Here is a 26,748-nt window from a genome sequence, read left to right as displayed (position 1 = left end):
GAATGTGGGTGCTATGCCAGGAAAGTTCCATAGCGGTATCTCTGGGTCATATGGGGTGGAGAAGCCGATTCTGTTATATATCCCAAACGAGGCGTGGGTGGTGATGCTAACGGGGTCAAACTCACAGGAGTCCCTGCGCTTGGGATCAAACATGATGGACCGTAAGTCTGTCGGGGAGGCGGCATATTTTTCCAGGGGGAAATGAGCTGCTGTATCGTCTGGGTCAAACTAATGCCTTGCAAAGTGTGCCTGTGATGCTAAATAATTGTTGAGACTTGAATGTCGTGTAGGCAGAAGAGTCCTCTGTCCCCAAATGCCACACAGAGAGAACTCAAAGTCACTCCCTGTGCGACCGTTGAGGCCACAGGTGGAGATGGTCAACCCGGAACCGTGAACCTCTGGGACCCCAATCCGCTGCAAGAAAATACTGATTAAGTACCAAGCAAATGACTGTAAATGACAGTGCCAAAATAACGTGAAAAGGTCTTAGCAGAGGGGTCATGAGAAAGGCAATGAACCTATGAGGTAGGGGTCCGGGACTCACGTGGGCAGGTAGACTGTAGTCCCAAATAATGGCGTGAGAACCACCCGATGACAAGAACGTGGTTTGGTAACTGTGGAGCTTGAAAGCAAGAAGTTCCAAAGAAGGCCAGATGCAAAAGGGAAATCCGTGTTGCAGTCCAAAGGGCAGTCCGAATTCAAATCACAGGCAAATCCAATGTAACAAAGCCAGTAAGATAATCCAAGTAAACAAACCGAGGTCAAAAATCCGAAAGAGTCAAGAAATCCAAACGCACGCGTGACGCCAAACAGGTTGCAATGAACAGCTGTGAAGCAGCGAGTACACGGAGAGCCGTGTTTAAATACTTGCGGTTCTGGCATTACTTCCGGTCACATGACGTGCTGCCGCATCACATGAGTGGATTCCCGGGTCACGTGAGCACACAGCGCTGGTCACGTGACGCGGAAGCATAGTAGCGTTCCGCCAATAACCTAGGCGCCAAGGAAGCTGCCAATGCAAAAAAGGACGCAACCTGGAGAGCGTTCTGTTGCTGGTGAGGCGTGCATGTGCACGTGAGTCATCAGGGGGCCCACGTGAGTGCCGGAGTGTGAAGATGGAATAAGATGGGACAGATGGAGCGGGGCGAGCTATAGTGATTCTAGAGTTTTGGGCATGGGCAGGAGTGGCAGTATTGTCAGGTGTGTGTACAAGGGAGGGTGTGACAATAATATAGCTCAAAGTCTGGCGCCGATATTCCACCTTTTGAAAATGGCTCTGTCATTTAAACACACTCTAGCCTGGCTGTTTTGCCCCCCCATACAAAAGAGGTGGTTAATGTCTTAAGTTTTATGAAGAAGTCTCTACCCGGCCAGATCGGGATGTTGTAGAAGTAAAACAGTAATCTGGGGAGAACTATCATTTTAAGGAGTGCTATGCGTCCATATAACGAGATAGGTAATTTAGTCCATAATTGGAGCTTGGTGGATAGAGATTGTAAATATTCCCCATAGTTCTCAGAGTAAAGTGTGTTTTTATCTCTGGATATAATTATTCCCTGATAGCGGACCCGTACGCGGGACCATTTGAACCCATTCATGTCAGACACGTCTTTGGTATTGAGGTTGAGCAGGCACAGTTCTGATTTAGAAACATTCATTTTATATCCCGAGTAATTGGAAAACACCTCAATATCCGCCATGATGGGCCCCAGGTTCTCCACCTGATCTCGGACATAGAATAGGGTGTCGTCTGGATAAAGGGATATTATTTGTGGGGTTCCGGTCATTCTGAGTCCTCTGTGTGCGTGGTATTGTTGAACGGATTCAGCCATGGGTTCTATCGTTAGGGCAAATAGAATGGGGGGAAAAGGGGCATCCTTGCCTGGTGCCTCTGTTAAGTAAGAAGGAGGGTGACAAAACACTATTGGTTAGTACCCTCGCACTTAGGTTCGTATAGAGTAAACTAAGGACGCATTTAACAAAATATTGTCCTAAACCGAACCTCTCGAGAAGCAAAAACAGGTAAGCCCAGGAGACGGAATCAAAGGCCTTTTCGGTGTCCAGCGCCGCAATGGCCGCATTTGCCTTAGGATTTAATTGTGCCATGACTCCGAAGAGTCGCCGTAGATTTAGGGCTGTAGATCTGGTTGGTATGAAGCCGGCTTGGTCCGGGGTGTACTAATATGGGCATACAGGGCAGCATTCTGGTTGCGAGGATTTTTGCAAAAACCTTTGCGTCTGTGTTGATGAGCGATAGTGGCCCATATGAACCCATGTACTGCGCTGGTCGGCGGGGTTTAAGGAGCACTGTTATTACTGCCTCACGCATGGACTCGGGTAGTGTTCCCCGCTCCATGGCTTCTTCCCAAACTTTAAGTAGGATGGGGACTAGTTTATCTTGGAATTCCTTGTATACTTCGGATCCCAGCCTGTCTGATCCCGGGGCGCTACCTGAAGTTAGGGCTTTAATTGCCTCAGTGATTTCTTCTACTGTGATGGGGTGTCCAGTATCATTCTCGTTTCTGGGGTGAGCGTTGGGAGGTTTAGCGTGTGTAAGTAGTTGGCTATATCATCCTTTGACTTGGTGTCACGATTGGAATATAGGGTTTTATAAAATTCAACAAAGGTGTCATTTATATCTTGGTCTCGGTTCACCATCGTTCCCCGGGGCGTCTGTACACTGGTAATGGAAGAATGTTGGTTTTCCGCTCTGAGCATCTGAGCTGGAAATCTCCCGGCCTTGTTGCTTTCCCCATATCGGCGGGCATGTGCTGGGGCAGCCATATACTAGATTTCGCAATCTGCTAATTTATTGAATTCGCTCAGTGTGGTATGTATATCTGCGAGGGATTCTTTACTGTGTGTGATGTTGTATTCGAATTCCAATAGCTCCAGTTTTGCTTCCGTTGTGTCTAACTCTCTCCTAACAGTTCTCAAGAGCGCAGTGGATTTGGCCATGATGGCCCCCCCCCGGACCCATACCTTGAATGATTCCCATAGCGTAGCATGGCTTTTTAATGATCCCTCATTAAGTTGTAAGAATTCCTCAATTTCAGTGTGAAGGGATTCGCACACCTAGGGATCCCTCAGTATGGCGGGGGCATCCTCCACCTTCTAGTCTGCGGTGTGGAATTGCATATTTTTAGGGTCATGGATATTGGAGAGTGGTCCAAAAGTGTGCGGGGGTGCATCTCGCAGTTTTATACCATATCAGAGAGGGTCGAGCTGATGAGCCAGTAGTCGATAAGTGACACAGAATCGTGTACCGATGAGTAGTAAGTGAACCGCCTTTCCTGTGGGTGTGTTTCCCTCCATATATCCACTATGGACATTTGATGCATTATCTGCTGTATGGTCAGTGCAGCTTTGGTAGGGGATCGGGGGTTGGTAGAGGACCGGTCTAGATCTATATCAGGAATCGTGTTAAAGTCCCCCCATATCACTGCTGGGTCATCAGTTATGGTTAGCATGCCGTGTATACTACTATAAAATGCAGGATCATCTATATTGGGACCATAGATGTTGATGATCACTACTTGTCGTTCCGCCACCTCCCCCCAAACCAGCACATATCTACCTTCGGGGTCCGTTTTGGCCTCTCAGGGTTGAAATCCCAGTTTGGAGTGGATTAATGTGAGTACCCCCCTGGCCTGCATGGAATACTCAGTGTAATATTGTAATGGTCCCCATTTTGGGAGGAAACTAGTACAAACCTGGCCAAGTGCGTGTGTTTCCTGGAGCAATACAATTTGGGGGTTGTGTTTGGTAACATAGGCTGCAGTTTTCCGGGCCTTGATTGGGTTGTTGAGACCTCAGACATTCCATGAAAGCAGGTAAACAGTTATTCATTTACTACTCCGTGTCATATTCCGCTCTGAGTGTAGTTCTGTGCCCTGAACAATGAGACAAAACTGATTTTAAACATTTAACATTCTCAACTGAACTTGAACATGTGTCGGGGGAACTCCACCTCGTACCCCGTCTCTATCTCCCCGACACCAGATACTCGTGACATTGTTATGTACCTTTACCCCACCCCCTCCCGCACCATCAGCCCTGACTTGATGATGAACCCTACCCATTAACCTGTGGAACATCACTTGGGAGTGCACACTGCTGCCACGGTCCCTGTGGCCAAGTGCATCTCATCCGGATTCATAACTTGTATTTGGACGGTGACACCCATCCAGCCACATTTGAAACTTGAACTTACAAAAGGATACTGCTGTGCTGACTGTCCATCATCAGGACCTCTAATGTCATCATTTGGATGTTGGAGGTCATTTTGGTCGGGGTCATCCCTTTGTGGTGGCAGGGGGATGGATGTTTCAATGTAGTTCATTGCCGCTGGTGGATGCTCGAAGAAATGCGAACGGCCCCTGTGTTGTATCCGTAGTTTTGCAGGAAACAATAAGGCGCATGGGACCTTTCGAAGTCTGAGTTGTCTCTTTAACGGGTCATAAGATCTTCTTTGTGTCTGTACTCCTGCAGCAAAGCCGGCATATATATCGATGTTGTTGCATCCGTCTCGCAGTGGGCCCTTTTCCCTTGCCAGGCGGAGTGCCGCGTCCCTGTCTCTGTAGTTGAGGAGTTTGGTAATGACGGGCAAGGGTGCGGTGTGGCACCAAGAAGTGTTCTGAAAAGGAGTTCTCACGGAAAAAGGGACCTTAGTAAAGACTCGATATGCGACAGAAGGATTCGGCGAACCCACTATACGGATATTGTTGCGACGTGATCTGGACTCCAAATCGTCGCATTTAGTGTGCAGTTTAGACATTTCATTTTTCATTAAGGATATATCTCGGGTGTTTTGCCCAATTGCATCTTCGTTGGTCCCAATTCTATTTTCTGCACCCGTAATTCTTGCACTTTCCTTATCCACTCGGGCTTTGAGCAAACCGATTGTGGAGACGGTGTCGTCCAACTTGACGTTTACCGCGAGGAAGCCATTCTGTACCGTGGTAAGGAGGTGATCAAATTTGGATTCCTCCTAGGGATCCATTGGTGTCGCAGACACTGGAATCAGCGTGCGGGCCGGGGATTGGGAACTTGTGTATGAGTCCATCGGGCCTGTCTTCTTCTTGGCACTGGTGCCCTTTGGGATTCGCCCGGTGGTAAATTTAGGGCAACCAACAGCTGCCCGTCTGTTCTAATTGGTCCGAACTACGTACGTGGATGTTCTTTTTATTTTTTTTAAAAAGGCAGTATCTGGACCATGTACAAGAATGCGATTCGTATGTGAGCAGGGCTGTAGAGTACAGTCTTGGGTGCCGCATTTAGCAGTGGTCGTATAAGTAGTTCTTGCGTATTCTGTGTTGTAGGCTGATGTGTGGTTACTTCAGAGCAGTCTTAGCTTCAATTGAATTACAGTTGCCCCTTCAGGGGTCTAAGGGTGACTCCAATGCTAACGGCGGGTGCCACCTGCTTGGTTGTAGCTTTATTATTAGCAGGGTGGACTGTGACCTCCCACATGCAATCATAATTTAGTCTGGAGCTCCAGGAGGTTATGAGCCACCAGAGTTCGGGTGGTGTATGCCCCGTATGGATAGTGATTGTTTAGGACTGTGGTCCTTGGGGGTCGAACACGTGTGCTTAGGGGTGAATTCTGGCTCCAACACTGTGTGTGTTTATTTCACGTTAATCAAAATGTGTTGTATCCCTCCTGAGCAGTGGGACGTCTGGTTTCAGCTGCCTCTCCCCATTTTTATGTCGTACTGTGTGTTGCAGTTCTGGATCACCGTATGGAGGTCGGGGTGTCTTGGACCAGGGGCGGTGGGGTTCTGCCTTAGATGCTCCTGCCCGCTCCGGGCGCGGGTGCCTCAGATAGCGGCCCCCCGGGAACGCTCGTCGGGCGACACCCCCTGCAGTGTGGTGCCCGCCAGCTCACAGATGAGGGGGGTGGATCCGAACCAGGATAGTGCCCTGGGGGAATGAAGACGGGTTCTGGCGGTGTAGTGGCTCTGCCGGGCAGGGCACGCCGCAGTCGGCCTCGTTACCGCAGGAAATGTTATGCTGGCAGGCGGCCACGGGGGTCGCTGCAAACGTACCTTCAGTGCCAGTGGGGGTGCCGGTTACCGCTGCCACCACCTCGCGTACAGTCCACCGCACGCCTCTGCTTTGTTCGTCTCTGTGTGTTGTTGGACGGGGCAACAGTCGCTGCCCACGTCCCAAGTCTCTAGTTCCCCAGGTCGGCAGACGCTGTTGTTGCCCCTCAACAGATCGTATCCAGTCCACAGCACCAAAGGTCTGTCGCCCAACGATTCCCGCTCTATGGGGACCGGTTAGACACCCGCGCTTGTATACTGGGAGTTTAGCTCCATCCCCACCAGGGCCCTTGCAGGCGACCCAAGCAGCGGTCTCCCGTTGGGGTTGTGTTGTTCTCTCCCTCAGTTCGTGACACGGAACCAGCCCGCTGTATCTTGTGAGGCTGTTTCTGGGGTGAAATGGTTCTGTTTTTCCTCTTGATTTCACCCGGAGGCACCCGGGGGTGCGGTCAAGCAGCACAGCTAACGTGGATGGTGTGGGTGGCCTCGAAATAGGATATTTCCTGATCAGGATTTGTCCCCAGAGAGGAGCTCGGGTCTCAGGCAGCCATTTTGCGTGTGCGCAACAGCCCCCCCCCCGTGCCTGTCTTATTGTTGATACCATGCCTTCCTTACAGGTGTCTCAGCACAGAACATTGCATGTCTGAGTGTAATTCCTGTCAGGCGATGACCATGAAAGCTCTAAAGGAGCGTAAAAGGTAACTGTCGGTTGGTAGGACCCCCTCGAAATCCCCATCGAATATTTTGAAAAAAATAAAGTCCGGCGAGTTGAGAGAATCTCCTCAACGGAAGAGATCCAAGAGAAGATCTCAATCGAGGAGTCGATCACATCACTCTTTGTCTTCGTCTAAGAAGGCAAAGAAAAGACGTCACAGATCTCCTTCGACCTGTAGTGATTCCTTCCCTGAGAGAATCGTATGCCCGACCAAATCTGACTCCCCGGCCAAGTGGGATGCATTTTGGAGAGAAATTATTAAAGTTTTTGAGAATGCGACTGACCTCCTCGAAAAGAAAAGGAGAGAGACCATGCCGCTGTTGCTCTGAATAAATGACGACAAAGGGAAGTCGAACGCTAAACCCTGTGAACCTTCAGGTTTGCGACGTAAGCCTGATTCTCATCAAGAGCTATCAAGGTCTCGATCTCATGAGAAATCGTTGAGGGCTTGGGCAAACCGAGAGTCCAGTCCTTCGAAGATCTCTTCAAAGAAGAAGTCGACAACTTCAACTAAAACTGGGTCTATTCCTCAACGCCATCGACGCCTGTGTCAAAGTCTTCGACAACGAAAGCAACAAAGCTGTCGAAGTCTCCATCGATACAGGAAATACTTATAAGCTTTTTCCAAAAAATAATCTTTTTAAGTCCTTAAAATCAATATATGAGGACCATGAGCCCTCTGATGATAATACTCCACCTTTTGGCTTGGAATGGGGCACTCCAAATGAGCCAGGTGCATTAATTTCAGAAGAGTCTAGAATAAAAGATTTGTATGAACAAAGTGGTGGAATTTCTAGGCTGGAGTAGACCTGCTCCTCCATTTGAGCAGGATGATTTGACTGATATACTGGATCAGAGTCCTCAGAGAGACCCAATTTCACCTTTTCCAACGAAGAGTCACAACAAATTGGGAATCTCCAGAAACTGCACCCGCAGTTAACAAAATGTCTCTAGAAAGTATAGGCCGTCCAGCAGTGACCAGATTATTTAACTAAACATCCAACACCAGGATGTTTATTGGTCCAGGCTGCAACTTACTCTAAACAATCTGCATACCCCACTATTCCTCCAGACAGGAATGACAAACGGGTGGATGCTTGAGCACGGAAGATCTTTACTGTGGGAAGTATGGCTTTGAAATCGGAAAATGCGACCTGTGCCTTGTCAAGGTTTTCGTACACCCTGTGGGATTGCGTAGCAATGGCAGCTGACCACAGTGTTGAAGGGTATGAAAGAGATGACTTCCTGGCTTTCATCAAGCATGGTAAGCAGGCAATGTGTGAGTGCCTTCAGTCAGGTATGGATACTGCAGATAGCATTAGCAGATCCATGGCAACTAGTACGCGCTACGCAGGTTTGCGGGGTTGAGAAAGTCTGGGTTTGCACCGGACGTACAATCCAGGCTTCTCAATATGCCTTTTGGCGGCTCTCGGCTGTTTGGCAGCAAGGCTGATGAAAGTCTGGAGAAGCTGCATGCCTCTAAAGCGGCAGCAAAGTCGCTCAGTGCTGCAATTAGACCGCTTCAGCATTCTTACCCCAGTACATCATCTTGGAGGGGTAAGTCCTTTCGTTTCTATTTCTCAGTTGGAACAGTGAGAGGACAGGCTATTGATATAGGCCAGAAAATATTCCCTCGAATGAGAGGTACTAAGTACACCCAAGCAACAGCTACTTTGCCCTCAGCCGCTGCTTCAGCTGCCTCAAAACCTCTCTGAGGCCTTAGCCCACAAGACCCCGGTGGGAGGCAGGCTCTCACTGCAGCTGAAAGAATGGCAGGGCATTACTTCAGATGCATGGGCACTGGAAATGGTAGCCCAGGGTTACTGTCTCCCCTTTATAAAAAATCCTCAGCATCATCCAACGGGGAACAGTTCTTTTAAGATTCCAGATCCGCTCCTTGAGCAGGAAATGTTGACCCTGCTAGAGAAAGTTGCTATAGAACCGGTACCTGTAGTGGAGAAGAACAAGGGTTGGTATTCCCCTTATTTTCTAATCCCCAAGAAGTACGGAGGATTGAGACCCATCTTAGACTTAAGAAACCTGAACAATTTCCTCAGGAAGGAAAAGTTCAAGATGGTTACCCATTCTCAGATCCTTCAGGCCCTCCAACTCCAAGACTGAATGGTGTCATTGGGCCTTCAGGATGCTTACTTTCATGTTTCTATGCATCACAAGCACAGAAGGTACCTGAGGTTCGCGGTTCTCAATCTCAGTTTCGAATTCTGTCATTGAAGGGTGACCTGCACCCCAAGGGTGTTCACCAAGTTGATGGCGGTGGTGGCAGCGAGTCACAGGAGAGAGGAGATTCATGTCTACCCCTACTTGGATGATTGGCTAATCAGGGCACGTTCTCCCGAACAGGCCCTAGAACATCTCAGTATCACTTGCCACTCCCTCCATAGACTTGGCTGCCCCCTCAATTACAAGAAGCCCTGCATTATACATCACAAAACTCCAGTTTTTCGGAGCAGTCCTGGGTGCACCCTCAGGGAAAGCCTTGCCAACCCGAGGTGAGGGCTCAACACATTCTGCAAATGGCCACCAAATTCCAGAGTGCCCAGCGTCTTCCAGTCTTTGACTTTTTGAGGTTGCTCGGCCTCATGGCATCCTGCATTTTTCTGGTGCCCTTTAATGGGCTCTCAGGATGCAGTGGGACCCATTTCATGCAGGATATCATACCTACTACAGGTTCCAAGCAAGGTTGCACAGGATCTTCTATGGTGGTCTTGCAAGGGCCATATTATGAAGGGAGAACCTTTTTGTCATCCATGGCCAGAGATAAAAGTAGTTACGGATGCCTCACTCACAGGGTGGGGAACCCATGCCAACAATCTGAAAATCAGTGGTCGTTGGTCTCCATTGGAGACCAAACTACTCCTCAACCTATTGGAGCTGAGGGCAGACTAGCACTGAAGTTCTTTCTCCCATCTGTACGGGGAAAGAATGTCCTGATAATGACGGACAACACGGTGGCCATGTACTACCACAGAAAGAGAGGAGGCGTAGGGTCACTACCACTGTGCAGAGAGGCAATGTAGCTCTGGTTCTGGGCAATTCAAGAAGGAGTCTCTCTATCAGCAGTTCACCTAGCCAGAGGACAGAACACGGCGGTGGACGCTAAGAGCAGGATGAACATAGTCTCCCACGAGTGGGAGCTAGCTCAGGAAGTCCTTCAAGAGACCTTCGCCCTTTGGGGTCCTCCACAAGTAGATCTGTTTGTGTCCATTGACAACCGGATGTGCAAGCTGTTCTGCTATAGCAAACTTCCCCTGAGAGGAGCTGTAGGGGACGCGTTCGTAGTGGACTTGGAGTTTCCACTCCTGTACGCGTTTCCTCCAGTCCCCGTCATTCCTCACCTGATCAGGAGGTTGAGAAAGTTTGGGAAATCCATGATCCTAAATGCTCCAGATTGGGCCAGGAGGTTGTGGTACCCGGACCTTCTGAACATGTCCATCTGCCCTCCAAAATGTCTTCTACAAACATAGGAACTTCTCTCGCAAGAGGAGGGCCTGGTTCTCCATCCAGAGGTCAAGACACTCAACCTTTACGCATGGTTTCTGAGAGGTTGAGATATAAGGAATGAGACCTCCCGGACGACTTAATGGAAATCTTGCTATCAGCCAAAAGGCCAGCAACAAAATATTTGTACCGCTGCCATTGGAACAAATTTAGCAGCTGGTGCAGGGATAAGAATATGGATCATTTTCTATGCAATACACCGATGGGTTTTTTGCTACATTTAGCAAATCTGGGGCTCCAGATTGTAACAATAAAGGGTTATCTGGCAACGCTTTCAAATTTCAAGTGCTCCTCAGAAGAGACCTCATACTTTAAAATTCCTTTAATAAGTCCATTTCTAAAAGATCTAACTAATGTGTTTCCACCTTTTCCTTTTCAAGTTCCTGTATGGGATTTAAATTGTGTGCTAAAGTTTCAAACATGCACTCCTTTTGAACCAATACATTCATGTCCGTTAAGACTATTAACTTTAAAGACTATTTTGCTAATAGCAATAATGTCAGCCCGCAGTTGTGATTGAGTTGCAAGCACTTTCCTGTAAACCTCTGTACACTATTTTCAAAAAGGACAAAGTTAAGACCTTCTTTTCTGCCAAAAATAAGACTTCCATTTTTCACAAAAAACAATGTTACCAACTTTTTACCCGCTTCCTCATCCTGGAAAGGAAGAGGAACGGTTATAAAAAATCCTCAGCATCATCCAACAGGGAACAGTTCTTTTAAGATTCCAGATCCGCTCCTTGAGCAGGAAATGTTGACCCTGCTAGAGAAAGTTGCTATAGAACCGGTACCTGTAGTGGAGAAGAACAAGGGTTGGTATTCCCCTTATTTTCTAATCCCCAAGAAGTACGGAGGATTGAGACCCATCTTAGACTTAAGAAACCTGAACAATTTCCTCAGGAAGGAAAAGTTCAAGATGGTTACCCATTCTCAGATCCTTCAGGCCCTCCAACTCCAAGACTGAATGGTGTCATTGGGCCTTCAGGATGCTTACTTTCATGTTTCTATGCATCACAAGCACAGAAGGTACCTGAGGTTCGCGGTTCTCAATCTCAGTTTCGAATTCTGTCATTGAAGGGTGACCTGCACCCCAAGGGTGTTCACCAAGTTGATGGCGGTGGTGGCAGCGAGTCACAGGAGAGAGGAGATTCATGTCTACCCCTACCTGGATGATTGGCTAATCAGGGCACGTTCTCCCGAACAGGCCCTAGAACATCTCAGTATCACTTGCCACTCCCTCCATAGACTTGGCTGCCCCCTCAATTACAAGAAGCCCTGCATTATACCATCACAAAACTCCAGTTTTTCGGAGCAGTCCTGGGTGCACCCTCAGGGAAAGCCTTGCCAACCCGAGGTGAGGGCTCAACACATTCTGCAAATGGCCACCAAATTCCAGAGTGCCCAGCGTCTTCCAGTCTTTGACTTTTTGAGGTTGCTCGGCCTCATGGCATCCTGCATTTTTCTGGTGCCCTTTAATGGGCTCTCAGGATGCAGTGGGACCCATTTCATGCAGGATATCATACCTACTACAGGTTCCAAGCAAGGTTGCACAGGATCTTCTATGGTGGTCTTGCAAGGGCCATATTATGAAGGGAGAACCTTTTTGTCATCCATGGCCAGAGATAACAGTAGTTACGGATGCCTCACTCACAGGGTGGGGAACCCATGCCAACAATCTGAAAATCAGTGGTCGTTGGTCTCCATTGGAGACCAAACTACTCCTCAACCTATTGGAGCTGAGGGCAGACTAGCACTGAAGTTCTTTCTCCCATCTGTACGGGGAAAGAATGTCCTGATAATGACGGACAACACGGTGGCCATGTACTACCACAGAAAGAGAGGAGGCGTAGGGTCACTACCACTGTGCAGAGAGGCAATGTAGCTCTGGTTCTGGGCAATTCAAGAAGGAGTCTCTCTATCAGCAGTTCACCTAGCCAGAGGACAGAACACGGCGGTGGACGCTAAGAGCAGGATGAACATAGTCTCCCACGAGTGGGAGCTAGCTCAGGAAGTCCTTCAAGAGATCTTCGCCCTTTGGGGTCCTCCACAAGTAGATCTGTTTGTGTCCATTGACAACCGGATGTGCAAGCTGTTCTGCTATAGCAAACTTCCCCTGAGAGGAGCTGTAGGGGACGCGTTCGTAGTGGACTTGGAGTTTCCACTCCTGTACGCGTTTCCTCCAGTCCCCGTCATTCCTCACCTGATCAGGAGGTTGAGAAAGTTTGGGAAATCCATGATCCTAAATGCTCCAGATTGGGCCAGGAGGTTGTGGTACCCGGACCTTCTGAACATGTCCATCTGCCCTCCAAAATGTCTTCTACAAACATAGGAACTTCTCTCGCAAGAGGAGGGCCTGGTTCTCCATCCAGAGGTCAAGACACTCAACCTTTACGCATGGTTTCTGAGAGGTTGAGATATAAGGAATGAGACCTCCCGGACGACTTAATGGAAATCTTGCTATCAGCCAAAAGGCCAGCAACAAAATATTTGTACCGCTGCCATTGGAACAAATTTAGCAGCTGGTGCAGGGATAAGAATATGGATCATTTTCTATGCAATACACCGATGGGTTTTTTGCTACATTTAGCAAATCTGGGGCTCCAGATTGTAACAATAAAGGGTTATCTGGCAACGCTTTCAATTTTCAAGTGCTCCTCAGAAGAGACCTCATACTTTAAAATTCCTTTAATAAGTCCATTTCTAAAAGATCTAACTAATGTGTTTCCACCTTTTCCTTTTCAAGTTCCTGTATGGGATTTAAATTGTGTGCTAAAGTTTCAAACATGCACTCCTTTTGAACCAATACATTCATGTCCGTTAAGACTATTAACTTTAAAGACTATTTTGCTAGTAGCAATAACGTCAGCCCGCAGTTGTGATTGAGTTGCAAGCACTTTCCTGTAAACCTCTGTACACTATTTTCAAAAAGGACAAAGTTAAGACCTTCTTTTCTGCCAAAAATAAGACTTCCATTTTTCACAAAAAACAATGTTACCAACTTTTTACCCGCTTCCTCATCCTGGAAAGGAAGAGGAACGGTTACATAGACTGGACCCGAGAAGGGCTCTCAGTTTCTACACCTCAAGAATGTCAAAGATTCGCCAGGATGACCAGTTATTCATTGGCTATACTGGTCCTAAATTGGGTTTGACAGTAACAAAACAGACCCTATCCAAATGGATTTTTCTGACTATTGGGGAATATTACAGATTAGCTAGTAAAGATCCTCCGGAAGGCCGGAGGGCCCACTCCACAAGGGTCATGGCAACATCTTCTGCTCTGCAGAGAGGGGTACCAAGTAAAGACATCTGTGCCGCAGCCATTGGGTCTACTATTCACACTTTTGTGAAACATTATTGTCTGGACTCAACTTCCACCTAGGAAGGAGGATTTGGAAGGGCTGTTCTTCATTCTGTCTGTGACAATTCTTAAGGACAAGTTTAAATTCGTACTCCCACTGCCAAAATAATTACTGCTTTGGAGGTCTATCAAAAGATGAGGAATATGTGGGAGGACACAATCCATTTGAAGAGCAACTTACTTTCCCGTGGTAAAATTCTTTCGATTGGATGTTCCTCCCATGTATTTCTCATCGCCCCTCCCATCCTTCGCCGCCATAGAATGTACATGTTTTACACGTTATGCTCTTTTAGAGTGTACTATGGTCTTTGCTGTAGCTAGTAATTCCTCTAAGCGGTGGTGGGAGGGACAGAACCAAAGCCAAAGGGCACTGTGCGCGATACATATGCTGGTGATGACGTCGACCGTTGAACGGAGGCCCTCGAGTAAGATCGAGTCGACGTGCCCAGTGCACATCATCCTTTGTTGAGAATTTTTTTTTCCGGAGCAGCTGAAGCTGGAATGGAGGTATCAAAAGATGAGGAATACGTGGGAGGAACATCCAATCGAAAGAACGTTACTACGCTAAGTAGCTTGTTCTTCTAATGCTTCACTAATAACGCTTTTGACTAATAGCTTTTTCCAAGTTAAACCTTGATCTTAAGAGTTGAGTTTGTAATAGAATTTAAAATGTGCTATACCAAAATATGTTTAAGAAATGCCAACACATGCTTCAAGTTCCTAACTTTTCATCAGGGAAAATTTGTGCCATTAGTAACAGATAGGTGACCTCAATATACTTGCTTTCTTTTGTTGAATACTTCATAGCTTCAGTTCTGTAGATGTTGCATTGATGAAAGTAACACAAACAGGGGATGATCAGGTAAGATTCTTTGACTCAATTTCTATGTAAAATGCTGCCAGAACGCAATGAGAAATCCTAGGAGCTGTAGGTGTCAGGTGACTGGTTACAACAAAGGCACATGTTCACACTATAACTCTGGAATGGGACATTTATGAAACAGAGTCTGACTAGTAGAGCTCACTTTCTGAAACAGAATTATCTGCATCATATTATGTTAATGAAAATAAAATTATCTTGGGCTATCTCATCCTCACCAGGTGGCATTCTGTCACAGCGATGCAGCCCTGTTCTCAGTGGGTATCTCTGTTCCTCTGTGTTTTCGTTGCCACCATAGTTCTGGCATGTAGATGCAGTGCAGTGATTCGCCACACTATCTCTGTTACTCACCACTCCGAATAGGCCGAAGATGTGGAGAAATCGACCTTGGAGGTGTTGGTAGTATAGAATTCCGAATTCAGCCTTCCATCCCAGCTCCCCTGAGTACAAGACTCAGGCTTCCTCAAAGAGGGGCTCTTTTCCACAATGTACCTCTCTGTTGTTTCAGTTAGAACAGACAGAGGTGTCAATTGAGTAAAAGAGCGGGGAGAACACACACCGCCAATACCAATGCTGCAAAAGAATACCAAGATATTAGACAGTGTTGATATTATACAAGTGATTAGAACAATTGAAATGATTGGACAACTACCTATATGGATATTGGAGTGGAGTTGCGTTTCCCCAGGATAATCTACAAATAATAACACAAATGAGTGGAATTGAACTAAATCAGTATCGGTTCCCACTTTAGCTATAGAATTGATAACAACTAACCTGAGTAAAGATAAATGGAGTAAGAGGAGTCCAGGATTCTGAAAACAACGACAGGAGAAAATAACAAACAGGGAAGTTAGTATAGGTAAGTAACCCCGAACGGCACGAGGGACGCACTAGTGCCGGGTTGGTGCAGTTCAGGAGAGAGTTCATATGCACTAAAGAGCAATCTCACAGGAAAGTCACTCAATGTCCCAGAATCCAACAGAAGACAATGTCCATGGAAGACAATAGATATGTACCTGAGTACACGAGTATAGTTGAGTTGCAGTTGAGATGATACGAATGTAGACAGCAAAATGATGTGCAGAGCGGCAACCAGGGAAGAGCCGCAAGACACAGAAGAGAGTCGTATCCAGTAGTGTTCCGAGTCCAACAACCAGACGATCACGACAAGAATCAGGGAGGAGACAAGGCAATCCAAAATTCAGGCAAAAGGTCAAAACCAGGAGTTCAGATAAGGATTCGTGTAGGGAGACACGAAGAGGAAACGGATGAAACCGCGTGTAGCTGGTAACGCTAATTAGCAGCAACGAGCCCCTTGGAAGACGGTGGTTTTATAGTCGTAAGAGGGGCGTGGGTTGCTGTATGTCTTCCATGTACAATACGTGTCAGGTGACCTGGAGTGCGTCGACGTTTGTACAGACGCCATGGTAGCTTGTACCTGGACCATAGAGGAGCCTGTAAAGAAGTTATATTCTGCAATGATGCCGGCGGAGAAGTCTGAAGTGTAACAATCTCGTCTTCGCAACCTGTGGCATGCATTCAGAGTGGTTGAGTGTATCACCTTTTCTTTGGCCGTCTCCATGCTGGTGATACTAGGGGGATTCTCACCAGTTTCACTGGTGACTTGCTACATATGAGATGTGGTTGATGTCATCTTTGAGCTGTCCATGGAGTTTGGCCTCTATAACTCAATGGTCTACCGGCCCCACACCCTGCTCTGGCTCCAATGTAATGATGCATCATGACAAAACCAGGTCTCTTTAAGTAAAAATCTGAGCAAGCAGGGACAAAGAGGTGCTTACTGTAGCACATGAAAAGCTTTTTATATTCCATATCTCTTTACTGCACAGTGGCAACTCTGGATTGTGTCAAGCTCCCAGTATCTGGTACTCTTCCTCTGTTGCCTGTTCCTTTACCTGATTTTTAGATGAATGCATTTGTTATTTCCTGCATCTGGCCTTTGCGCCAAGTTTGGCTGTCTTTTGATTCTCCAGACTGTTTGCTTCCTGACTTCCATGTCTTTTGGGAACTCTCTCCCCTGTAACTGTCCTTTATTTGCCTTGGTAATTCTCTTCTGGAAGTACCGTCCTGCTCCCTTCCCTATTGTCTTTCAATCTATTTAAAATATAAGAGGTGATGGCTGTAAGGTTTGGAATTAATCCTAACCTCTGGCATTGCTGTGGGCAACCCTCCAAAATCATTCTTTAGCCTGCCAAGCCATTACAGAAGGAAAAAGACCATAAGCACCAGCAGCATATCGCACCCCAAAGTGTGTGGAAAGGAAATAAGTCATAAGCTGGCATGAGTTTTTAAATGGTCGAGATGTTGTTAAAGGTAGCCCTGAAATCTGCTCATGTCTTTGCCTTTACTGTCTTCCAGATCGATAGCCATGTTGCCATGATGAACGTTCACATATTTGGAGCTTATTTTGGGCTGACGATTGCGTGGCTCCACACTCAGCCTATCCTAGCCACAGAAATTAAAAGGAGCAAAGAAAGATCAGAGCCTGTATCAGATTTATTTTCAATGATAGGTAAGTGCATTACGGTAAGGTTCTGAGCTGTCTCTGCTTTTGAACCCCCATTCAATAATGCAAGATTCTCCATGGCTACATGTGGATGGTCCTCTAGGGCCACACAGTTCCACGTTTGTGAACCCCCATTCAAAAATACCAGAGTCTCCATGGCTACATGTGGATGGTCCTCTAGGGCCACACAGTGCCACGTTTTCTGTCTACCTAATGAATATACAAATAACTCCCATTTCAGATCTATAGGATCCAAATGTATCTCATGAATATTCATTGTGGAAAATTGGAATGCCAGAATGGATCCTGGCCTCATGGACAATCAGCAAATATCTGTAGGTACCTAATTGACATGATGCGGTCTGCAAACAAATACATATTGTTGTACTGAAGACACAAGTGCAGCATTTGCGCTATAAGAGGGGGTCTAACTAGGGAGACTTGGGTATTTACAAAGCATTACAAGTAAATCCTCGGATCTCCATTAAAAATTGACTTTGCAGCTGGAAGATTCCCATATTTTTGACTGGCCAATATTCCAATTGTAGGCTACTTACATCCATAATTCCAGCCATTTACCTGCACACCTCGGAAGGGAGTTATACTACTGCAAATTGGGCACAGACCATAGTAGACATGAAAATTGTTAAAGCGCACCATACAAGTCTTGTAAGGTTTTTAAAAAAGGTAGAAGTCTTGAGGAACAAGGACAACATATTTAAAAGTCTTCAGAAACAAAGGCAAAATGCTTCAGGAGTGTTTTTCTAAATAGAATTCAGGGATCAAGATACCTTTTTTGGCTTTTTTTAGAATGAAAATAGGCAGTAATATACAGTATGAATTGTTAGACAGTATGGGCCTCATCACGGTAACCCTTACATCCGGCGGTCACGCTATTACCGCCGGATTTAAGGGTCCGCCAAATCAGGACTTCGGCGGATTTCGCCCCAGCTCTTGGCTGGCGGTAAGAGTGCACATTTTCCCCATTGAGCCCAATGGAATTGGGCATTCCCGAATGGGCTCAATGGGGAATGGGGAATTACATTACTGCCGAACTCGTGATCCGGCGCTATTAGCGCCGGGGAGTTCGGCGGCAGGGTTAATACCACCGGCGGTAATACCGCCGATGTTACCGCCAAAGTCATGATCAATAATGTTTGTATTAAATTATAGATGTTTTCACACAAATAAATTCGAGAAACACATTGGCTGTAAAAAAAGACAAATATATATTTCATAAATCTTAGATTCTTATTTGTTTTAGGTCATAGCACCAAGGGATACATGTGTTATTGTTGCTTTTAAGAAACTATATCAAAAGACCATAGGTGTCCACTGTGGGATGCCCTAGTGATCCTCTACCCTCTTTGCATGCTACACTCTTACTGGACACTCCTCTAACCCCATCCAATCGCTAGCCTTATCTCTATTGGTCCTGTGGCCTCTCTGTTTCTAATTTGCAGCCAATTGGATGGCTTGTCCCTAGAGTCAAATACGATTTCATTTTTTTTCTTTCATTGAATTTGGCCGCAAATATGTGTGGGGTGAGACACCGCCCCTTCCCACCACTGCCTCCCCCTCCGCATCCTCCAGTGCCCTCACTTCCCCCTATCTTAATCATCACAATTACTCACCTCTCTCACATATATTTTCATCCAAATTTGATTACAAAGATTTGGCAAATTTGTTTTTGACGAATTCTTCCATAATGTAACCTCCTTAACCCGACTTGTTCAGCTTAAATGCTCGTAAAAACAAATGGAGGCTAGCCTACCCTGGAAGGGTGGAGGCAGGACAACCCAATAGGATTGTAGTCAGCACATAGTCTGAAGATGAAGCTGTAAATATGGGTGTAAGACATGGGAGTGAGGGGAGGGGTGGGGGGGCAGATCCCCCCCACAATTTTAACTGCAGGGATATAATAGCTTTTATCCCCCCCAGATTATTTGTGTCTCTGCTGTAAAATACGACTGCAGCCTGCAGTTGTCATGTAAGTTGCAAAAGTTAAAGTAGAGTCTACTTTTACTTTTGCAAGCTTACAGTAGACTGACTGTCTGCAACTTCTGCTGCTCCCCCGCGCCTGCGCATAATGAACGTGCCCAGGCCTGGGAACAAACAAACTGCACGTGCCCTGCCTGCGCAGTGCAATGCTGCGCCGCATCAGCCTTCATTTTTCAGAACAAGGAGAAGCCAGGCAGTGACGCGTGCTCGATTGACTCTGTGCTCGTGACAGCGTGTGTGTTATCGAGGAAGACAGATTGAGAACAGGCTGAGCAGGCAGCAGCTACCATAAGGTAAGTCAGTCAAGTGCCCCCCCACCTCTCCCAGGTGCAGGCCGGCATGGGGAGGATTTATTGGAAGAAATGTGCGGCTGTGCCAATGTCAGATATAGTTTCTAAACTCGCGCAGCGCATTGCAAAACTGATCAGGGAACCCTGGGCTCTTAATGTTTCATGATGAAACATTAAGAGGTGCGGATGCCCTGATCAGTTTGCAACGTGCCGCGTGTGTTTATAAACTGTATATCTGACGTTGGCAGTGGCACACCTCATGAATTGAAAAACCTGAAGCCCTGCCAGTGCCGCCTTCAGGTTTTTCAATTCATGAACGTTTGCCCCAGCCCCTGCCAAAGAGGAAGATCCCATTTGCATACTTGCCAACATTCTGTCACCAAAAAGACGTAGGATTTTTCAAGTTTGAAAAATAATAATTCCCATAACAATGACATCACAGGAAAATAAAAAACATACATACAGCACAACATGGAAAGATGTTAAAATGTTAAAAATGTATAATTCTGAATGCTAACACCAAATTGTTGGTAGATACTGTGTGATGATGTTACACTCTGCCACTTGCTTTCACTGCTGGTTTGCCTAAGAATTGTACCGGCAAGAGTGCAGGACAGAGTCACGCAGCTGTCAGTTCAGTGGATTGGTCCGAGTGCAATCAAAGTAATCACCTACCAGTCCACTGTATAGACAGACTAATTAATGTATTGCATGCTCTGTCCTGGAGCCTGCCTTAGAATCACATGCATTACTTGCCACTGTAAAAAGTAGTAGGATCTGTCACTGAAATCTGTATGCGGTAGAGCTGCTTCAAAAGCAGTAGCCTACTGCCTAAATCTGTAGGGTTGGCAAATATGCATTCGGAATGGCTCTTTGTTCGTTCCTTACTGATGGGCAGCCAGGGCTCACATTTAAGCTCCAAGCATTGGCCAACACAGGCTTGCAAGGCCGCACAAAAAAATACGGAGGCCATTCACCTATACAATAGAGGATCAAGGGTGCACAATGGGAGCTGGTATATATTGACATGTACATGCAGTTTCTATACAAATGCCACAACACTGTTTAATATATTATGTATTGCCTTTTTTAAGGAGAAGGACATGACGATTATTTTTGCTGCTTACACTATACTAGTGCCCCTAAACCTTCAGGTTACTTTGAGATTGTTTCTAGTTTGTTTCCTTAGAGTTGGATAACGCTGACTGCACCTGATACGTTTCTCTGCAAAAGAACATTACAAATTCTATGTATCTATAACTGCTTCCCAAAATGAGGCCTGGTCCCCCAGCTGGAGGTGGCATCTATTGCTGTGACACTTTGTCCCTCTTCACACTCACTCAACATGCAAAGACTGGATTTTCTCCAAGATGTCCCTGTACCCCAGGCCTGGCTTGCAAAGTGCAGACACTGCCTGAGATATCAGCCTAACATTGTATACGAAATCCTCATGAACCCATATAAAGTAAAATGAGGATGAGCCAGTCGCAAGAAGGGCCGCTACGTGGGATGTGTACTCTTTTCCATAGTAATGTCTAAGGTAGGCAAGAGAAAAAACTTGATGTATACTCTAATATCAGTAGGCCTCACTTAAGGCACATCCCTCCACCTCTTCCCACCAACTCACACCTGCTTGAAGTTTGGATGATACCACACCTAAAGCTTGGTCTCTGACATGAGGGCAACCTGCATTTTGCTAGTTCAAACCCAGCAGCAGGGTCCACTTAACCTTTCATAAATTCAGTATTGTTCAAATGAGGGTAATAATACCTGTAATTACATTGCCTAGAAGCATCTAGCATGAAGCGCTATGGCCAAAGTGTTATTATATACCATAAAACAAACTATTACCAGCACAGACCTGAACTCTGTCCCTGCCCAAAATAAACCATTTGTTGGTGCCCATCTTGCGCATCTCTTAAAAGAAATCAGGCGCTAATCTTCTGTAGGTCTTGGCTAAGCTGCACCCTGTTTTATTCAGCCTAGCTGTTTCTGTCAGCGTACTTGAGTGGTCGCAGTGCGATCACATTTTGGGGGTAGAGCGTAGGCAGTACGTGGACTTTTCTATGTCTGTTCTCCCTTCCAAATATCCATGCTCCTGACTATTTCTTAAGAGTAAATACTTGCAGGCATCAATGGGTCCTTTTAAGGTCATGGATCTGGCATGACTGTTCCAGCTTATTCTGAGAAGCTATATGGAGTGGTTGGTCATGCAAGGCATGCAAGAGAAAACCTGTGAAATGTAAGCCAGGATATCGAGGGTGCTCTGAAGACTGAGGAGAAAGTGTTAAGTAAGTGTGAATGAGAGTTGTGGAGTGCTGGCCATGGGAGAATGGGAAGGGAGGGACTGGGGTGCAGTAGAGTGTGGGACTGCAAAGTGAAAAAGGGTAGAAAGGGTGCAGAGGACAGAAAAAGAGAGGAGCAAGGGAGGGGAGAGATGGGAACAAGAACGGAGTGCAGATGAAAGATAGGGATGGTTTGCAGCATGGGGTGACCAGTGCGTGCAGGGGAAAGAGGGGTGCAGGAAAGACCAGAACACAGGGAGAGTGGTGTAGGGCAGAAATGGCATAGGAGGTGCTTCAGGTTTTGCAAATGAGAGAGATGTACAGACAAGTGAGAAAGTGCAGAAGGCAGTGTGTCAGAGGAGTGACTTGCTGTGGGGTGCAGGGAAGGGACTTGGCGTGTACAGCAGACAAGAATGTGGAGTAGAGAAGGGTACAGAGGGGAGATTTGTGCAAGGAAGAATGGTGCCTCGCCTCATGTTCCCAGATAAAGGGTGCAGTCCGAATGCATCTTCATCTAACGCTTGATCCATGCTCACGAGGCCTGCATGAGGATGATTAGAAGTTGTTTGTTCAATTAATTGCAGATATATACACTACACCATATCTGTCTGCACATTGATTGGGCCTGATAATACACACAGTGGCCCCATCTCCCAGGTGCAGGCCGGCATGGGTTGGATTTATTAGAGGGAATGTTGGAGCTCGGGCTCGGCGCTCTCCCATTGCCCCAGTGTCATCTGCACTCCTGTCTGGTTTCTCTCCAGGAAGAGACAGTCACAGCAGGCTGTTCCTGCATTAACTCCCTTTTCACTCAATCCTACCTGTAGCCTAGGTCTAAAGTCAGGACTAACCTTAAATTAGGTATATATTCACATCTGGCCTGTCCTGTAGTGGGAGCTTGTGCCAGGGTGAGTGGCATCTTGCCTTGCAACAAGCATCATGTTATTCAGGCTATCTTAGCAACTTTCATGTATTTTTGGTGGATGGATGCCACGCGGGCCACAGACTCATTTTACGCCATAACCTATTCCTTTAAAAAAACACTAGAATTATCTATAAAGGGAACATTAAGTGCCAGTTCTGGTTTAGATAAAGCCACTGGCTTAGGGATGTTTACTTCAAAGCCCTGTGTAGTTAATAACTTAATTGGAGCTGGGAACATACTACTGGTGTAATACAAATGTCTTCATCCACTCCTTTTCTCCTTAATTGTTCATTGCACTTGCACTATCTGAAATGTCGTCAGGCTGATTATGATAGTTATTCTTCACATTCTTAATTGTTTCAAGAACCTGTAAGAATGTAACTGTATTTATCCCATGCTCCCTCCCCCGCCTTGAAGCGCTTTGAAACACATTGTGTATAAGCGTTATACAAATAAACAATCAATCAATCAATCAAAAATCAATCAATCACTCTATAAGCACTGTGCATTTCCTTCACTGAAGTCCTGCTAAAAACCAGCAATGGTAATGTTTGCTTATCTATACGTATTGGGCATTTGCCAGGCACTGCTATTAAATGTTCAGGTACTTGCACCATTTTGCAGCTGCAAGCATCAGTGGGTACCTAATACCACTATGGCGGTGCTTGGCAAGTGCCTTTTCCATGCCTACATTAAAGCCTAAATGGTTGGCGTTGCCAACGCTTGTTTTAAAATAGGGATGCAACTGAATTGTTGGTACCCACCACCAGCTGAATAATGAGTTGTAGACAAGTTATAATAGAGGACACCATAAGCCATCTGGGTGATTCAGAAAAAAATAAAGCAGAGCCTCGAGGTTCAAAACAGCACTTGTTCAGCTATCCATGTAAATCCAGTGAATGCCCTGGTGCCGAGGTATGATTGCAGCCCATACACTGCTGTAAAGGGGCACACTCCTGTTCCATCATTGAGGGTTCAAGTGGAATAGGATAGGGTGGGTTGGCGAAACTCCATAAAGCATCTGCACTTAAAGGGCAGGTGAGAGTATTATAAAAGATCTCTCCAAATCTCCATCGCTGGGAGGATTTTATACTCTGAACTGCTTTTCTTTTTCTTCATTTTCTTTTCTTCTTTTCTCTTGTTTTATACAGTGATGATATATGTAATTTAATACGTACTGATATTTTAATTTTGTGAAAAGTCGACTTCTTTGACTAAAACACAACAAATTAAAAAAACAAAGTCCCCAAGATGTCCCCTGTCCCTCCCAGATTGTATGGGTCTCCTACACCCCTGGCTGTAAATGCCAGTGGCAGCACAGCCCTCTTTGGGTTTGGCTGATTTGCCTCATTATGACATGCAGAGGGGCTTCCCTCCAGTGTTGCTCCCGACCCCAGCCCTCCCGGGATGATGTCAGTCCATCTTGTGCCCTAAAATGCACCACCTCCCTTCAAAGAGGTAAAAGGTACACTGGACAAACTTCTGAGGTCGTTCACAACAAAGATTGAAGGTGCAGTTTCTGACCACTGTCTGCCGAGAATCGCCCCTGAAGTAGGTAAGAGTAGGGGCAACCGGTCTTAAATGGTTCAGTCACCCCCTGTGTGCTGAGCAGCCATCGACTGCTTTTTGAGATGTCTTTGTCCAACAGAGCTGGGGATGACCGGTACCGTACATTTCATTGAATCCTTTTTCACCTAATCAGGAATCTTCGAATATTTCTTTTTCTTCAAATTTGCTAGGTAAGTGGGTACATTTTAAAACATAGATGGGGGTGAGGTAAGGGGATAGGATGAGGTAAGGGGAAGTGGGGGTCTCCCCCCACATAATAAAAATACATTTGAAGAAAAAATAAATTAGAAGATTTCACCTTTAGGTGAAGTTGATCCGGTGAAATGACGGACATCCGGGGTTGACAGGGCTCATCACCTCCTGAGGAAATCACCACATCAGCATTCTGCATAGATGCTGTGTTAACGATCAGGAAAAGATGGCATCAGTACAGTCAATCTAATGATCTACTGGCAGCCACACACAGGGCTTAGATGCTTTTCCTTTACAGCTAATTTCACTGATTAAAACACTGAAAGCCTTTGTTACAGCACAGTACTGTCTGTGAAAGCCTCCAAGCACAGCTCCAGGTCCCAACATGCCACCTTCTTTTTGCTTTGTGGGCCCTAATTTCACACAATCTTTTGAAGAATATTTTCACCACATTGTTTAATAAAAGCAAGTAACCTTCTGCCATAATGATAGCTACATTACTCGCTGTAAAGTCACTATGTTGGCGACTTTAAAGATGGCAAGTACATAAGTGAACTATGTGACAAAAATCCCACCAGTGCACACTAGCATTTTTCAAAACCTATTAATACAATATTGTACTTTGTGCCAATATAGAACTGGCTTCGACGATGAATGCTCTAGTCAGTTTGGAAGCTGCTGTGACTGTCATGATGTACATGATATACATGACCAGACATCTTGTCCATGAATGTGTCCACAAAGTTGGGTTGCCCTACTTTCATTACATAAGCTCCTAATTTTGATTCTTAATATTTGATGTTGCCCTGCTTTTAGCATTTACCCTGGTTCCAAGAAGATTACAGTGCCTTGATCTTAAAAGGCGATAGTCTTGTTGCCAACACCAGCCTCAGTGTAGCCCTGTAGATAACTTGTGTTGGAATCGCTAAGAACACTTATGGGGATTGTATTGTACAAGAGCATATAGCCCTTGGTGTGATGTCCAGCTACTGGTACATTGAAAAAAAACTCTTAATTGTTCTGCAGCAAATCAATAACTGGTGCCCTAGAGACAGGTCCAACCCATACCATTTCATGATGGTGGTGGCATAAAGAGGATGCATTCTGTTTCCAGGTTCCTATGTTCCTTACCTTGACAACAGGCTCACCTGCCCACTGCAGAATGAGCATTATGCCTAATATAGAGTGCAAGGCACTTGGAGCATCCATTCAAAGTACCGCAAGGTGGGCCAGGATCATTTGCTCATACTTCATCGGCCCAGCCCTATCTTGTAGCCATTCACGCAGTACCAGGTGTCCAGTAATCTGTTAAGAATCTTTCCTCCCCAGATCCTTGCAATCTGTTTGCCACTTAAATTCACATATGATGCACTGCCACCAGACAATTTAATCTCCTTTTCACTTCAATACTGCTATCTAGAAGGGGGCCCTCTGTGCCATTTAGTGTCTGATCTTTTTCCAGAATATTCTAGGTGTGTTCTCTGAAGGCATTCGCCACAAGATCATCATGGTCCAACATGAGGTGGTTAGCCTTTAGATGATTATTAGAACCCCATTTCATAGCATAAGCCAAATGATTGATTTGCTTTAGCTAATATTTTTTTTTTATTTTAATGTTTAAAGTGCGGTCCTAGCTCGAGAGCAGCAGAGCGCTGTACAGAGTGTGGGTAGCCGGCATTTGGGCTGGCATATTTTAAAAGTAGCGCAAAATGCAAGGGGACGCTCTCTCCCCCTTTCAATATACATAACCCAAAACCACCATGTATCGTTTTAGCACTAAAAAAAAGGCAAGAAAATACAGCAAAATGTGATTCGACTGGTTTGATAGTTGAACAAGGTGAGAAATACCCCTTATTCTGCTAGATCTTATACATCTCTTACGTCCCATACTGTATGGGTGTCCCTTCCAAGGGATGGAGAAAGAACCTTTTTCAACAGAAAAAACCTTCTTCCCCTTTAAATTTAGAGGCGCGTGGGGGTGCAGCCCTGAGAGCAGGTGCTACCCTGACTCCACCCACCGGCGCCACTCCTTAGTCCCATTTTCCACGTTAATGGGAGGAGGCTGATTTCACCAGCGCTCCTCGGTTTGGCTTCGGCCATGTAATACCACATGCTCTTCCCCGAATTCTTCTTCTTCTATCTTTTTGTCTTCTCTTTGTCATTCAGGTACTTGGTCCTCCGGCGTCACGCTCCTCCCCGGCGCATGCTGACTTCAGCGGGCTTCAGCAGGTGTACAGCCTGCGAGGGGCTCTTCCCTACGTCTGACCCCATGTTCTTTGCCTCCACTGCCTTGGCCCTGACCACGGCTGGCAAGGTTGTACCACGTGCGACGCACTGACTCCACATGCATTGAAGAACAGGCTAGCTAAGTTGAGGGAGCTCTTCAAAAGGTCGACTCCAGAGGACTTGAAGGACTTCGTCAAGCAGAGATCGTGGCCC

At 46.1% G+C, this 26,748-nt stretch overlaps 1 protein-coding gene across 2 annotated transcripts in view; it reads left to right on the top strand.

The window, feature by feature from the left end:
- RHCE (Rh blood group CcEe antigens) overlaps window positions 1–26,748 on the top strand; it is a 692,073-nt gene that overhangs the window by 394,861 nt on the left and 270,464 nt on the right. For both annotated transcript variants that reach the window (XM_069622727.1, XM_069622728.1), the window contains one exon: window positions 16,900–17,053. In XM_069622727.1, the coding sequence (XP_069478828.1) occupies window positions 16,900–17,053 (154 nt within the window). The remainder of the gene's footprint in view (window positions 1–16,899; window positions 17,054–26,748) is intronic.

Source organism: Ambystoma mexicanum, chromosome 11 (assembly GCF_040938575.1).
Source record: "Ambystoma mexicanum isolate Mex_15411 chromosome 11, UKY_AmexF1_1, whole genome shotgun sequence".
NCBI lineage: Eukaryota > Metazoa > Chordata > Amphibia > Caudata > Ambystomatidae > Ambystoma > Ambystoma mexicanum.
Note: the sequence above shows the minus strand (reverse complement) of the source record. Positions and strands in the feature narration are given on the sequence as shown.